The following is a 15,603-nucleotide window of genomic DNA, read 5'->3' on the forward strand; positions in this document are numbered from 1 at the left end:
TTAAAAACAGAAACACAAGAGTTAAAATAAAAACCCAACTCACTGTTTACCCTCCCCTCCAGTATCACACATATATCACCCCACACACGGTGAATACTTGTAAAAATAACTTGTAAAAGAAAATGTAGGCTTGGCTCTGCTGTGAGAACACAGTATTTGGGAATCTCTTTATATCAGGGGCCAGCTTTGTCACAGAACATCGTCACCACTCCCACCCAGACCAAGGCAGCAACGTGGTCCACAACACTGGGGCTAAAATCATAATAAGAAAAGGTTAAAATAAAATTAAATAAAATATATGTAGATACATAATAACAACAATAACATTAAAAGAAATACATAGAATAGATAAAAAAACAATTAAAAATACAAAGTAGTTAAAAATTAAATTGATAGGTAGAGTTATCTAAAAATAAAATTAAAAATTAAGTATTTTCCTAAAAACCTCTATGCTCCGGTCCTGAGACTCTCCAGTAGGCCGGTTTCAGAGGAGAGGACCGTAAAGGCAGAACAAAGCCTCAACATTAAGTTTTGGTCCTAACTACTAAAAGTCCAGCACCGGATGACATCAGGACCCGTGAGGGTTCGTACTTTAAAATAATTGTCATTAGTATTGTAGGGCATGTTTAGCAACCGACCTGTACTTATGGTGCACAGGAAGTATACTTTAGAGTCATGGTAAAACCAAACAATCAGAGATCAGTTGATATTACCGCTGATGTGCTGGATGATTAACGTTACCTGAATATCCCTCTGACCCTGACGTTGGGTTGGGCGGTGGGTGGATTTCCTTGATCCATACACTGACCTGAGCACAACTGGTGCCTGCTCACCTTTGCACCATTCATCATCCATCAATCCATCTGTGAGTCCATCCGTCCATCCATCTGTGAGTCCATCCATCCATCATCCATCAATCCATCTGTGAGTCAGTCCATCCGTCCATCCATCCGTGAGTCCATCCGTCCATCCATCTGTCCATCTATCCATCTGTCCATCCATCCATCCATTCTCTTGCAGACAAATAGATCCATGTTTGTCTTTGTTTTACTTGTCTGAGCTGGTATAAGGCTCAAAGCTGTGTGGCTGGATAGTCCCAGTATTGCTCGCTATTTTTGTTGCATCGGTGATGTTATGTTAGGGTTGTGAGGGGTTGACACTGGAGTTAAAAATGTAAAAGGAGTAAAATAGATTAAAATGAATAAATAAAATAAAAGTAAAAAAAAAACATAAATAAAAAGACAAGTTAAAAAATAAATATATATATATATATATATATACACACATACATAAAAAAAATAGACTGACATAATTCAGTAAAAATAAATAAATATTGATTAAGTAAAAGTAGAGGATAAAAGAAAATATCAAATCAACTAAAAGCCAGGTTAAAAAGGTAGGTCTTGAGCCTCCCTTTAAAAACATGAACAGTCTCTGCGGCCCTCAGGCTCTCTGGGAGGCTGTTCCACAGGCGAGGTCCATAATGACTGAATGAGGCCTCGCCGTATGTTTTAGTTCTAACTTTTGGTACAACCAAAAGGCCTGTTCCAGAGGACCTCAGGGTCCGCGAGGGCTCATACCTTAAAATCATATTAGATAAATAAGAGGGCCCAATACCGTAAAAACATTTATAAACCAATAAAATAATTTTAAAATCAATTCTGAATTTCACAGGGAGCCAATGCAGTGATTTTAAAATCGGTGTAATGTGTTACCGCCCCCTGGTCCTCGTCAGCACGCGTGCGGCTGAGTTTTGTAGTAGTTGAAGGTTTGATATCCTTTTTCTGGGAAGACCAGAGAGCAGGGCATTACAGTAATCTAATCTACTTGAAATAAAAGCATGCATTAGCACCTCTGTGCTGGCAAGAGAGAGGAATGGGCGGACTCTGGCGATATTTTTAAAAAGATAAAATACTGTTTTTGTTATGTTTTTAATTTGTGGAATAAAATTAAACTCGGAGTCGAAAATCACGCCCAGGTTTCTCACGCTTTGAGAATTTTATAGTTTTTTAGTTTAGATAAAACAAACTCTCTCTTGTCTTCAGAACCGATCACTAAAACCTCTGTTTTGTCCTGGTTGAGCTGTAAAAAGTTCTCTGCCATCCATGACTTAATGTCTAAAATACAATTTAAAAGAACGTTGACCGACTCTTCATCATCAGGAGACACGGCAATGTAAAGTTGTGTATCATCAGCGTAGCTATGAAAACAGACGCCATGTCTCCTGATGATGTCCCCAAGTGGCAGCATATATAAATTAAAAAGTAATGGACCTAAAATTGTCACGTGCCCAAAGCTGAGTTTCTGCTTAGTAAATGCGATGCAGCAACCGGTCAAACTTCAAATATTAACATTTTGGCTTCGTCTGCAAATTTGTGCCACGTTGTTCAAATCGAGCTCCTGTAAGACCCGTTGCTCAGATTGCACCGCAGGACTTAAAAATGCCTCAGTTTATGCCTGGACCCTTGACTTAACATTGAAAGTTGCCGCTTCTGCCAGTGTGAATGCAGCTTTATTAAACTGTTCTGAACTGTGTGAATTATAAAATATATTTAACTCCTTTAAATGTTTATGTCTTTCTTTTTTTGTGCATTCAATGAAACCATAGAGTTGGTGCAGTACCAAAGAGATAGTTTAATTGAGATTCATATCCACATTATAGATGGCTGCACAGCCTGAAAATGTAGCCATCACGTCTCAGTTGAATCAGAGGCGAAGTTTTCAAAATTATATACATGGATGTAAGACAGCAGTACACCTGTACACAAGTGGAAACAAAATGTTCATGCTTCAGTGATTTCACATGAAAAATTAACAGCTTCTGTCCAATTTGTACATTAAAGTTCTTTTTAAAAAAAGTAATACAAAAAAAAAAAAAAAAAAAATAGTGCCAGCTAACACATCAATTCAATTTTTCAAATAGACACTGAGGAGTCGTCATCCAAACATAAAGGCTTCAGAAGTAAAGGCAAAGCTTGAAAGCTGATCTTTATCATTTCATCAAAAACAAAACATTCATCAAACAGTGTTTTTAACAGTGCAACAGAAAAAAGTAAACTTTAACAGAACTGTAATGTAACCATTCTTCATTTACATGACGGGGCGGTTAAGCCCTCGTCGCCCAGCCGTTAATAAACCAGAACCTGACTGCTGGGAAAGATAGGAAGACAATTATCTGATAAAATCGACTCTTATATGTAGTAATGGTCATAGTTAATGCATGCTGTCTTTTACTATTTAAAAAAATCAAAAATGTTAAACTAGAAACATTCTTGTGTTTTCTTGATGCTGAAAAACTTCAATTCCGGAACACTTTCTAAGACTACAACAGCACAAAAAAGCACCATATCCCCCACCTCCACCAGGACAACAACATGATGTCAGACGATTCACCATAAATCTTCAAATCACCCAAGAAATTCACTCACGCACTCACAGTGCCAGGAAACAGTCGATGTAGATTTCCACTGGCAAAAACTCTGCGGATCAACTCCGGAAAAGATTGTCATTTGTGAACAGATTCAGTTGGACAACAAACACAATAAAGTTTGAGAAACAAACAATTATTTGCCATTTTTCTCGTTTTCACCCGTTACTCACTAATTATTTTGCACCCGTTGGATTCTACTGAATCAAAAAAAATTAACGGTGTGTCCCATCTCAATTTAGGAAATATTTGAATATAGTTTATTTGCTTAAACTATATTTGTAAATATTTGATTTAAACATAAACCTTAACTATAGTTTTATGCATAACTTTCCGTCTAAACAATATGTCAGTTTTAAATGAGTCAATATGACTCAATAAGTAAGATAACCCTTTAACACCGGACAGTCTTTTAATTACCGTAACTCTTCAACTATTTGCACAGTTAACATCATTTCTTCCGAATCTTATGGAGAGAAAAGTATTTTGAGCTCTTATGCAACACTTCACAGAGGTGAAATTATTACAAAATCAACATAAACTAGCTGTTACTGACATACAGACTGCTTTTCTCTGCATCAGAATTTGTTAATTTTGTTAACAGTCAAAAAGTCATGGTAGTTTAAAGAGAGTGTTATTTAGGCATCAATGGCGACATCTCCGAAGTTAAAGGGTTTATTTTGTTAGTTAAAAAAAAAAAATGGGTTATGGGTTATAAATGTGGTTGGATCATGTCTTATTCAACACTATACCCTTTTGACCATTTTGTTTGGTGAGTACCAGTTAGCGACTTACTCAAAGAATTTGTTTAGTTTTTGATGCTATAATAACAGTTCTGACCACACCTCTTTCTGCAATGTGTATGACTTATCCAGAGTAGAAAGTACCTTACAGAGCTAAAGCTAGCTTTACCAGTTCGCCGTTAGTAGAGAAACACTCACTTGCTTACCATAAGAACTGGCCGTTTTCTAGCACTATAATTGACAGTACTAACAAAGGATTGTGTCATAAATGTCTTACTGTTTAATAAATATTACTTTAGACATGTTTTAAAAAAATGCTTAAGTTTGTCAACTGTTAAGGTTTTTATACATCTTCAAATCAAAAATGGTGTTCCTCAGGGCTCTAGGCTGGGATAACTTGTATTTTTTTATATACATATATAAATGCTTTTTTCATACATACTACAATATTATTGATCTTGTTTAAGTTTTTAATCATTTAGGGCAGACTTATTTTACCCTATTGTGGATCATATCTTCATGGTCTAGTGACAGACAATTTATTTCTCATCAAAAACCTACTTCTGTTTGATTAAATTGACAATTTTGCTTAAATTGTGGCTTTTAATGTAATCTTTTGAAAAAAATATGGGGCTATTTAACCCTTTCAACACAGGAGTTTTAACTTCATTGTTTACATTCCTTCAGTTAGCTTCACTTTACAACCATATACGCAATTATTGAAATTCCAGCTGATTCTGAAGTGGAGAAAAACAACCTTGCGCAGAAACTTTATGTAACACTACAATAGTTAAGTGCTTATGTAAGCAACATAAATTATCTGATTCTGATGTAGAGAGAAGTGTTTTTGCATTCAGTACCAAGGGATGTGAAAAGACACTTTTCTCCGCGTTAGATTCAGCTGATTCACGTTGATTGCGTAAACGGTCAAAGATTTTGATGTCAAAGACGGTGTGTTATTTAAATGTCGCCAGCGACATCTCTGTGTTAAAGGATTAAAGCATCAAAGCCAAGACTTTGCTTCAACTACTGTGATGTTACTGATATTTTAAAAATAATCCTTACAGTTAAGAGACCTCACTTAAAATTCTTATTCACCTGGAGCTTTAATAACTAGATGACATTATTACTTGAAATGTATTCAAAGCTCTGAAACCACCAACCCTGTAGGCCACACTTGAGGCAGTAAATGTCTGAGGTACAATTTCCATTCTGGAATAAAAATGCAAGTTAGGAGCGGGAAATACTGCAATAGTATGAAATGCACGCAAAAAATAACAGGAAACATCTTAGAGTAAAGGTTTTGGTATTATATGTTTTACTGTGGTTTATCCACTGGTTCATGCCTCAGCTGCTGAAATGTAATGAAAATTTTATTATTTTTTATAAATTCCTAAATATTTCAATTTTACTTTGCAACGTTTCAGAGATTTACGTTTAGCTTGTATGCAAACCTGAACTAAGGAGATGGAAGAACCCAAAAAAATATGGATTGTAAGAAAATGTGTGCTGGAAGACTTGACTTCAACTGCAATGAGTTCATCTGAGATGTTGCTTTGGACCACAGATTAAGTTAGAGCATGAGCAATCCTTGGCAGGAGAGTTAGAAGTGTGCAGTTACTTGGATGGAATCCGTATCCACAAAAAAAAAAAAAATCTCTTTTTCATCGAAGCTGAAGATAAACTGCTGTCATTGTATATTTTAGACACTAAAAAAACAACTGTGAATCGTTACTTATGTTTCAGAAAGCAATGAGCAGATATTCTTGGTAATCAATGGGTTATAAAATAAATCTGAACTTGTTTCTTGTTTTCCAAAATCTGAAATTGAGGATCATGATTTTTTTTTGTTTAGTTGTTCGAATTAGGAATCACTTTTTACTTTTTTCAACTGTAGACCAATGTAATTAGGTTGTTTTTTTTAACATACTTATATATGGTTGCCCAAGAAATGCAAAGAAGTGATACATTCTATAATTACATCCTTTATTTAATATCAAAAAGACAACTTTTTGCCTTCTACTTTTTGAATATGTTGTATAAAGCTCAAGTACTTGGATGGTACATAAAGAGTTACTTTTTTAGGATGTACAGCAACATTTCTTAAAAAGCATGATTTCATGGTATTTGCTTTGAGTTTTTGTCATACATGAAGATTATGACAACATAACATGTATGAATGGCTTATCTAACAGGTGATAACCATAATCATTCACCAGTTTCTCAGATATCTACACTAGATTGCCAATTCCTTTAAAACTGAAGTCAAATCTATCCATAAACGTTACAATTATTTGGTTTGTTCCAACACCAGTAACAGCATCTACTCTTTACTTTTCAAAGGATTTAGTTCATATTATTATCCCAGAAGCAGATATTTGAAAGTGTCTGTTGAGGCCGGCCAAGTTCTTCCACACTAAACTCCCCCATCCTTCTTTTTGTGGACCTTCTTTGTAGACTGGTAGGAGTCATGTTGGAACAGGAAGGTCCATACTTTGTTCCCACAAAGTTGGGAGCATCGAATTATCCAAAGTGTATTGGTATAATGAAGCTTCAAAAGGTCTTTTCATTGTAATTAGGGTGTCACCATAGTCTTCGTTCCATCAAACTTTGTACTCTGTAAAGTCTAGTCAGACAAGATATGTCCTCCAAGCAACTGAGAAACTCAGGATCATCCATCAGATTGCTAGTTAGAGAAGAGTGATTCGTCACTCCACAGAATCCTTTACTCTGGAGTCCAGGAGAGGTGAGATTTATGCCACTGCATTGACATTTTCCATCGTCCACAAAACCCCATTTCATGAAACCCTGTACAGATGTTTCTTGGAATAATCTGAAGACCACATAAAATTTGGAGGTTTGCGGTGATTTACTAAAGGAGGTTGTCAACTTCATCAATCTTTACTGGTCAACAATCTGAATGATGGGGGATTTCACACAGAGAGACCAAAACTTTTAACATTTGAGTAGGACACTCGGACAACAATGTGTTCTGGGCTCAGTTTTAGTTCATTTTGCTCACCTTATGGATTCTTAATACTGTGCAAACAATTTTAATGACAACACATTCTCATCCCCAAGTCGTCATATATTGTTGTTTGGTTAATTACCCCTCCGTTTCACTTTTTGACATTTTGGGGGTCCCCAACTTGTCATTTTCTGGCAGTTCGTAAAATCAAGGGTTTGCAAACCCCCAGGCGTGGTATTGGATGCAAACTGGTCCTTGTGATGCGTCCAGTAATGGTACCCTAACCCGGTACTGGTTCGCGTCCGGTGCACCATCCGGTTTGCACCGAGTACCGCATTTGGTACTGGTCCGGGTCTGTCACTGGATCTGGTACCGTGTACGGTAGGTTAGGGTAAGGGTACCAGTAACAGGTTTAGGTACGAGTGCGCTCCGCGTTGCGGTACTGGACGGGTTCCAGTTCCCGGCCCAGAGGTTGGGGATTTTATGGGAACAGTTAGCACGTCAAAAAGTGACGCAGATGATGGCTTCACTAAAAGTGACGACTTGAGAGTGAGAATGTGTTGAACCAGAAAGTAACAGCTTTGAACATTTTTTTTGCAGATTTGAAAACTATTGTTTTTGCTTTTATTTTTGAGATGCAGCAACCTTTTTAAAAATAGCATCTTGATATTTATACTTGATTGTTCCTTTGACGCAGTAGTATAAACCGATGTTAGGCCTTTCCTTTTTTTTTAAATGGAGGGACCACCTAAAGATTTGTTTTCCAGACTTCATAAATGCTTTTAAAGATGTAAATACAAAAATTTTAAAAATGGGTAAGGATATGTCAAAACACCTTCTAAGGTTGCAGTCTTGTATCGGTATCTTTAAAAAAAATCTATATTTGTCTCTTTTGAACCTGAAGCACAGTAATGTTTCTATGAAAACTCAAATATGTATTTTTGCATGTTAGATCTGTCACTTTTTTTGGTCTTATATAATAATTTTGCTTTTGAGCAATAATTTGACCATTTGACCTTTTATAAATCATTGAGTAGATTTTAATTTGTGGATTAAAGATACATTTCTGTTCATTTTCCAGCACTAAAGCATTATTTTAATAATATTTGACATCCCCTGCATTTTCCCAAGTTTTTGATAGGATTTTTTTAAATCACATTTACTAAGTATTTTCATCATTGAAAGGATGATGCAATTTGGTTCATGCAAGATATGATCTCCAATCTCTTTGCATACTTTCTTTGATTACACATGGAGTAAATATATACATTTTTCTTTTTCTCCTTTTTGAAGCCAGTGAAGCGTTTCACATGCCACACTTGTAAATAATAATATAAAAATAACTGTAGTCCGGCTGGATGGCTTGAGTGTGGGTACTCTCCTGAGCCCATTGTATTTAGGTGAAAGACGAACACTTGACAGTGACGTACATAAATTCACACCATCATACTTTGTCCTGGACGGGTCACAAGTCTTTACAACGTCTTCAGCCAAAAAGAGGCCACTTTTCTTTAGTGTTTTGGCCCAGCCAGAAGAGCACAAAGTGGGTTGCTGCATTCGATGAGTCCTCCTCACTCCAGGCCAAATGTGCTGGTTTCCTCCACAGCGATCAACAGTTTCTCGTACAGAATGGTGTATGAAGGGTAAGGAGGCAGGTCGAGGCGGTTGAAACAGGTGTGAGCCCTGAGAAGGAAACATGACACAAGTAGGGTGAGACCAAAGATTTTACTTTTGATGCAGTTAAACAAAGTTATCAATAAACACTCTAGGTTACTAGGCATTTATATATGTGTTTATGGTACCTGGTTTCTGATAAAATCTTGGTTTCTCTTTCAAAATTTGTTTTGGTGTGTCTGTATGTGAACAAGCTTCTGTTCCTAGAAGCTTTATTTATATTATGACTGTCCTGACTGGCAGACTGAGGGTGACAGCTACTCTAAAGCTGCGTTCACACCACATACAATTCATGGGGTCCAGTTTTAATGTTAAGCAAATTTTAACCTTAATATGGTCTCAAAATAGAAAGAAAATTTTAATTAAAGTAAGCTTCCAATCAAATGAAAAGTCATGAAGAAATTCAAGTCCAGAGTTCAAGTGAAACATTTTAGCTCTTGATCTTTCTTTCTTTGTTTCCTTTCATGAAGCAGCAGGAACATCAAAAACACAAAATCAAATCGAGAATACAACACAGTCCTACAACTTCAAGAATGAAAGGGAGCAGATTGAAGAACAATGTTCTTATTTTTTGCCTGCCCCTGCTAAATCAAAATACTCATATATAAACAAATGAAAGTTTGTTGAGGTTTTCAAATGTTTTAAACAAGGATTGATATTGGTATTTGGCAACTATATATATATATATATATATATATATATATATATATATATCAATTCAGTAGACAAACATCAGATCAAATAAAAATGTCTCCATCTCCAGCATTAAGAAGGTCATGACATCTAAGTGATTACACAGACCATAATGGAAGTAAGAGCCAATAAGAAGCTGCATAAGTAAGGGGGGAGTTTGTAAGGAGGGTTTTCACACCCAGAGAGGAAATTCTTTTAGGTAGAAAAAGTTACAGAGAGCAGGCTCACGTCCTGTGTGGGAGATATGTTAACACTGTAAGAACCATCTTAGAATTGTATTTAACATCTCAGTCTTCTACATTTCACAACTTTTAGTAGCATAACATATCAGAAAATCATAACAATACAACACTCTAAACATTAGCAGCAGCTCTGCAAGCTTGATAACTCTGGTATTACAGAAGTGAAAACACTATGATGATAGGAGCATATAAAAAAGCTAAAAACATGAAAGTAGCCCTGTTTTGTTTAATGGAAAAGTGCTAAAGTGACAGTATGCAAATTAACAGAATCTGCAAAATAGCAAAGCAGAGTGAAAACTATAGGGCAGTAATGGTAAGGTTCAATGTTTTATATATTGACTGAGAGGTCTTAAAACAGAGAAACTGCATATGTGCCCATAATTTTGTGTAGAGAGGGGCAGGATGACGGTCATAACATAATGACCACAGGCCCACCAAATGTTGTCATAAATTAACCCTTAAATCTAACAACATCAAACAATTAACAGATTTTCTTTTTTTCTTTTTTTTTTCTTTTATTGGGATGTTCTTTTTAAACAGCTTTGATGAAATACACAAAACAATGGCAACATTATAAACTATAGACAGAATCTCGAAAAATAAGATGACTTGCAAGAAAAAAGGAGCCCACTCTCAAATTCGATCCACACATTTTTAACATACGTGTAACTGTATTATAAATAAATCATTCACATATTGAATTCTTTTAACACAGTGACAGGTATTTAAAAAATATATAATTAGTTATTTTAGCTATAAAGTTTTGAAACAAAAAAGTAGCTAAACCTTTTCCCGCTAAAAGTGATTCTGAGATTTCATGGAAGCAGCCATTTTGAAGTGAGCAGGAAAATACCTTCTACTGCCCCTAGTGGAATTATGATGAACTGCAGGGCAGAAAACATGGACCAAGTTATAAATAATGAGTTTTTAAGGAAGGTTTGGATCGAGATAGGGGTCATAGAAATGCAAGTTTCTAATGTGATATGAATAGCTGTATATGCTTAGGTATGATTTGCATATATGTTAGCATATGGACTTATAACTTTAATTTTTACAAACTTTTATTGACTAAGTGTGGAAACTTCACGTTTCTTTGGTTTTTGTTTGAACCAAAAGACAGTACATTCTATGTTATTTGGAAGTTTTACTTTTATGACCTAAGAGAAAAAAAAAAACATTCATACTAGTATGTGTGAAGATGCCTGTTTTACCTCTTATTGTTAGAGGACATTATTTAAAATAAATAAATAAAGAAGCAAAGAAATAGACAAACTGTAGGTTGAATACCTAGGTAATGAAGTTACTTTGCCCCATTTCTCGATGCAGAACCGCCGTAGGCCATTGGATCCACGGAGGGCAGCAAAGCCTTCGTAGGGAACGCTGGACGTCCCTGTGACAAACTGCAGCAAGCGGAGGCGTTGCTCGTTGTTGAACCTCTCCACAGCTGCCCAGAACCATCGCATCACTATGTGGCCGTCATGGTAACCTGAAAGTCAGAACGTGTGGTGTAAGGATCCAAAACCAAACAGGCTAATTAACACAAAGTAGAGTAATGTTGATGATGGCAACTAGTTTGTTAATTGTTAGTTTTTTAACACTGATGACGTACAGACGTGAAGATATAAGTTGGTAATGTTTTAGTCACAGCTGCCCCTATGGACAGATATGGGCAAACATGATCGGGGCACACATGTGGCCTGTAAGAAATTTTAAAAGCGTAGACAACCCTCTAAAGACCTAAGCTGTTCAGGAATGATAAGACACACCTCCTCTGTACTCAGTGTTGCTCCTCCAGTCATTCAGGTCTATCTCCACTGTCCCAGCAATGACCAGCTCCAGCTCTCGTGCATCAAAGACAGACACCAGCCTGGAGTCCACCACCTGAGGAGAACCATCGACAACAGGAGCACCGGGAACGGCAGAGATCCTCTATTTTTAGAACTTTCGGACTAAAGCAGCCTTAATTCTTTAGAGGTACTGTCCAATCCAGGAATCACAACTTACCTCATAAAAGCCTCGAACCAGTGCCTCAGTCTGCTGGACCACTCCCCTCTCCACCCTCCATTTGGTCATTCGCTCTATGTAGTCCTTTTTGTTTTTCTCAGTCACCTGCAGGTTGGAGCCTCCAGACTTTAGCTCCCGCTCGGTCACCTGGAAGCACAACAGTTGAAGCGAAAGGTTGAGTCCCAGAAGCCCAGCAATAATACAACATCAAGGTCGAAAATACTCTGAGAAGTACGTTTCTGAACTTAAACTACAAAGTATTATTTTAGTTAAAAAAATTCCAAAAGTATGACTATGTTTTATACTAAGGCTTGGTTTAAACTCAACAGCTATCTTCTCTCACATAACGTCACTAAGAACTGAAACTAATAATGTTTATGAAGCTAAAACACAGAAAAACTAAATTATTGTAAAAAATCTTTAAAAATCATTTTTTAAAGACAAAAGCACCCAGTTTGTCTGTAAATCTTTGACATCCTGGTTCTTTTTGAGAGTGCTGACCTGACCAAAGACCTCCTCGTTCACCGTGAAGGTGAGCTCCAGGATGTCTGTGATGTCATTGTCCTTCATCCACTGCAGCGACTGATGGAACTCCTCGTCCAGATACTCAAGATCAGACAGGTCTGTTGGTCTGAAGGACGACAAAGTTCACACATGCAGCCCACAACTCCACAATCCCAAACAACTGTTACACACAGAAGTGAAACGTTGGTGTGTGAACCCGTACGTACAGCCGGAGCAGCGCCTTGTAGAAGGGTCGGGTGAAAAACGCATCCAGCAGGTACTGGTGGATCAGAGCCAGACCCAGAATACGACCACTGAACCGAAACCTGCAAACACACTCAACAGTTAGCATACTTTTATTCACAATTAGGATTATTATAATTTACTTTTTCGCTCAGCTCATACAATACGGAACATTCAAAGCAAACTCGATGAAGGATCTCATTCGTGCAGGTGAAGTTATAAAGTTGAGTCTTTAAATCTTCTTCCTTGAAACTTTGGCTTCATACATCTGAACACTAGTAGAGCAAAGTTTACAACACTTAGCTAAATAAGAATAAAAAATTACACCAAATTTGAAGAAATACAGTTTAAATGCTGAATAGTGGACAGCAGTTTTGTTATTTAGCAATAAATAGCAGTAAAACAGATTTAAAAATGTGAATGTCATTGCAATAAATAATTCAGTAAAACAGATTTCCAAATGTTAAATATGTTAGGATCCAAATTTTAAAAAAATTGCAAATATTACTGTAAATGGTTTAAAGTATGATCATTTTCTGTCATTTAAAACCATTTTCTTTTTTTCAAAATGACTCAGCAGTATCAAGTTATTTCCTCCTAAAGGGAATAAAGTATTATGGTTCAGTGTTATTTTCCTTTGTTGGTTCTGTTTTTTTGCTTTGTGATTTTGATTTTCTTTGTGTTTCTACAGGGTGGCGTGGGGCAGGAGGCGTGGCTTTCACTACCTGGTGGTCTCTCACACCTGCTTCCCATCTTTAATTTCTGTACCTATAAAAGCCTCTCCCTGTTCTTTCAGATAATCGTTCAAAAATTGGTGACCATTTTGTCAAAACCTTTTCTTAGACCTCTTAAGAAGAGGATTGGTTAACACCTCATGTACATTCCACCACACTCATGGTGTCCCTGTAACATAATCCACAATCATCTCCAACCTGGTTTACAGGCTGATGATTCTGGACTGTCCTTTTCCTTTCCTCGGTGATATGTTGTCATTTTCTCTCAAACTCTCAGGTTATGAAGTAAAAAGACTGAGATGAGGCTGTCTCACTCGTGACTTACCACTCCAGGTGGTTCTCCACAAACGCGGACATGGGGCTGATCTGGACCGTGTACGTGTCGTTAGCGGAGTATTCAAACAGGCCGTAGTAGGGGTTGAACAATTCCTGAGACAGAAGGAAGAAGAACTCTCTGGAAGGACCACTGTAATCCAATCTGAGAAGACAAGACAAAACAGCAAACTAGTGAGGATACACCATAACTCAACCTTAGATAGGACAGAGAAACCATCGTTTGCTCACAAATTAGAGAAACAAAAATCTTAAAGCATCACTTTTTGATGTACAATATGTTACATTTAGTGCAAGCTTTCAAAGAAAGATCTCCTCTGTAAACAGAATGTAAGTAAACGCACAATGTATGCACAAAGTGGCTGCAATACAAACTTCCAACGTATCAGTCTTTTTTAAATTTTGTGCTGGAATCCTCAAAGTTTGCCTTACATCGAATGTCATCAAATCAGAATATGAAGCTTGATAATACTAGAAATCTTTGCACCCTCAAGTGGAGGTTCAGAACTTCAGAACCAACACATTCTCATGCCCAAGTCGTCACATATTGACGTTTGGTTAAGGACCCTTTCGCATCACTTTTTGACTTTTTGCGTGTCCCCAACTTGTTGTTTTTTGACGTGCTGGCTGTACGTAAAATCAAGGGGTCAGCAACCCTCGGGACTTGGTACTGGATGTTCACTGGTCCTCAGGACGCATTCAGTACCAGTACCCTAAGCCAGCACTGGTACCCTAACCTTAACCTGCTTGTTGTCCGGTGTCCGGTTTGTGTAATGGTGCACTACACATCGCAGTACTGGACTGGTTCTAGTTCGCAGCCCGGAGGGTGGGAACCCGTGATTTAATGGGAACAGCCAGTACATCAAAAACGACAAGTTGGACACCCGAAACATCAAAAAGTGACGCGGACGGGTCATTAACCAAACCTCAATACGTGACGATTGGGATTGTGAATGTTGCCAGAACAAGAATGTTGTGTTCAGATGTGCGTCGGTTTTACCCCTCCTCCCCCAGGAAGGTGACGTAGAGCTTGTTCCTCTGCAGCTCTTTGCGGGAATAGGCCATCACCTGGTTGAAGGTTCCTTCAAGCAGATGCTCTCTCCTGATCAGCAGCCTGCAGTCAGGACACACAAACCACCCTCATACGATTGCTCTCTGTGTCGTTGAGGGGTAAAGATCAGTCTCAGTCTTACTTGATCTTGCCCGGTCCTTGGCCGTAGCCTTTAGCTTCTAATTTCCTGTAGAAGTTCCTCAGTTTGGCCTCGAAGTCTCTGCGGTACGGAGCTGGAGCTCTGGCCCTCTGCAGACCTGAGAACACACACAGAAGTTTGATGTTTGGATGTAAAGATGCTTGTTTAGAAGCAGATGGAAATTTAAAAAAAATATATACAGTATATATATTTTTTACTTCAAGTTTTCCTACAAATTTCCCTTCAGGGAACCCATACCTTGGGAAGTAATACATACAATAAATATTTTTAAAAACATTTTTTCTAAATGTTTCCCACTGTTTGGTTGAACAGGCAGTTAAAGGGTTAAAGCATTTGTAATCCTACTTCGCAATTTTCACCTATTTATCTCAGTGTCCTCCTGGGACACGAGGGAACACTGTACATACAACAATAAATATTTCACAAACTTAATCTGTCAATTCCTTTTTCAAAATGTACATATTTTTAATATTTTTTAGCAAAATGATTTTAAGTGTGTGTTTTAATGACTTCTGTAATGTTGCATAGAAAAGTATTGACTGAAATGATCCAGTTTGATTTTTTCTTTTCGTCAGGATTTTGTTCGATTCTTGCTAAGCTAACAGCTTGTGAAGCTAAGGACAGAGAACCACGTTGTCGGGTCTTCTCAGTGTTTGTCATTTTCTCCATTAGGATCACAGCATGGACTCTTGATGTTGTTTCTTTCCACAGGCAGTCCTGATTTCCGGGTCAACCTTCCCCAAAGACGAGAACACACAGCAGATAAACGAGATGCAATTACAAACTAAGCGTCCTGCTGTGACCCACTTTCCTTTAATAGAAGCTCC

General features: G+C 37.4%; 1 protein-coding gene across 4 annotated transcripts in view; it reads right to left on the minus strand.

The window, feature by feature from the left end:
- Window positions 1-2,613: 2,613 nt before the first annotated feature.
- LOC112151248 (E3 ubiquitin-protein ligase HECW1) overlaps window positions 2,614-15,603 on the minus strand; it is a 78,623-nt gene continuing 65,633 nt past the window's right edge. For all 4 annotated transcript variants that reach the window (XM_024280048.2, XM_024280046.2, XM_024280047.2 and 1 more), the window contains 9 exons: window positions 14,759-14,873; window positions 14,566-14,679; window positions 13,558-13,710; window positions 12,483-12,581; window positions 12,253-12,382; window positions 11,752-11,898; window positions 11,514-11,628; window positions 11,035-11,233; window positions 2,614-8,821 (listed from right to left, as the gene is read on the minus strand). In XM_024280048.2, coding sequence (XP_024135816.1) covers window positions 8,710-8,821; window positions 11,035-11,233; window positions 11,514-11,628; window positions 11,752-11,898; window positions 12,253-12,382; window positions 12,483-12,581; window positions 13,558-13,710; window positions 14,566-14,679; window positions 14,759-14,873 — 1,184 coding nt within the window. In that variant the 3' untranslated portion in view covers window positions 2,614-8,709. The remainder of the gene's footprint in view (window positions 8,822-11,034; window positions 11,234-11,513; window positions 11,629-11,751; window positions 11,899-12,252; window positions 12,383-12,482; window positions 12,582-13,557; window positions 13,711-14,565; window positions 14,680-14,758; window positions 14,874-15,603) is intronic.

Source organism: Oryzias melastigma, linkage group LG20 (assembly GCF_002922805.2).
Source record: "Oryzias melastigma strain HK-1 linkage group LG20, ASM292280v2, whole genome shotgun sequence".
Classification (NCBI taxonomy): Eukaryota; Metazoa; Chordata; class Actinopteri; order Beloniformes; family Adrianichthyidae; genus Oryzias; species Oryzias melastigma.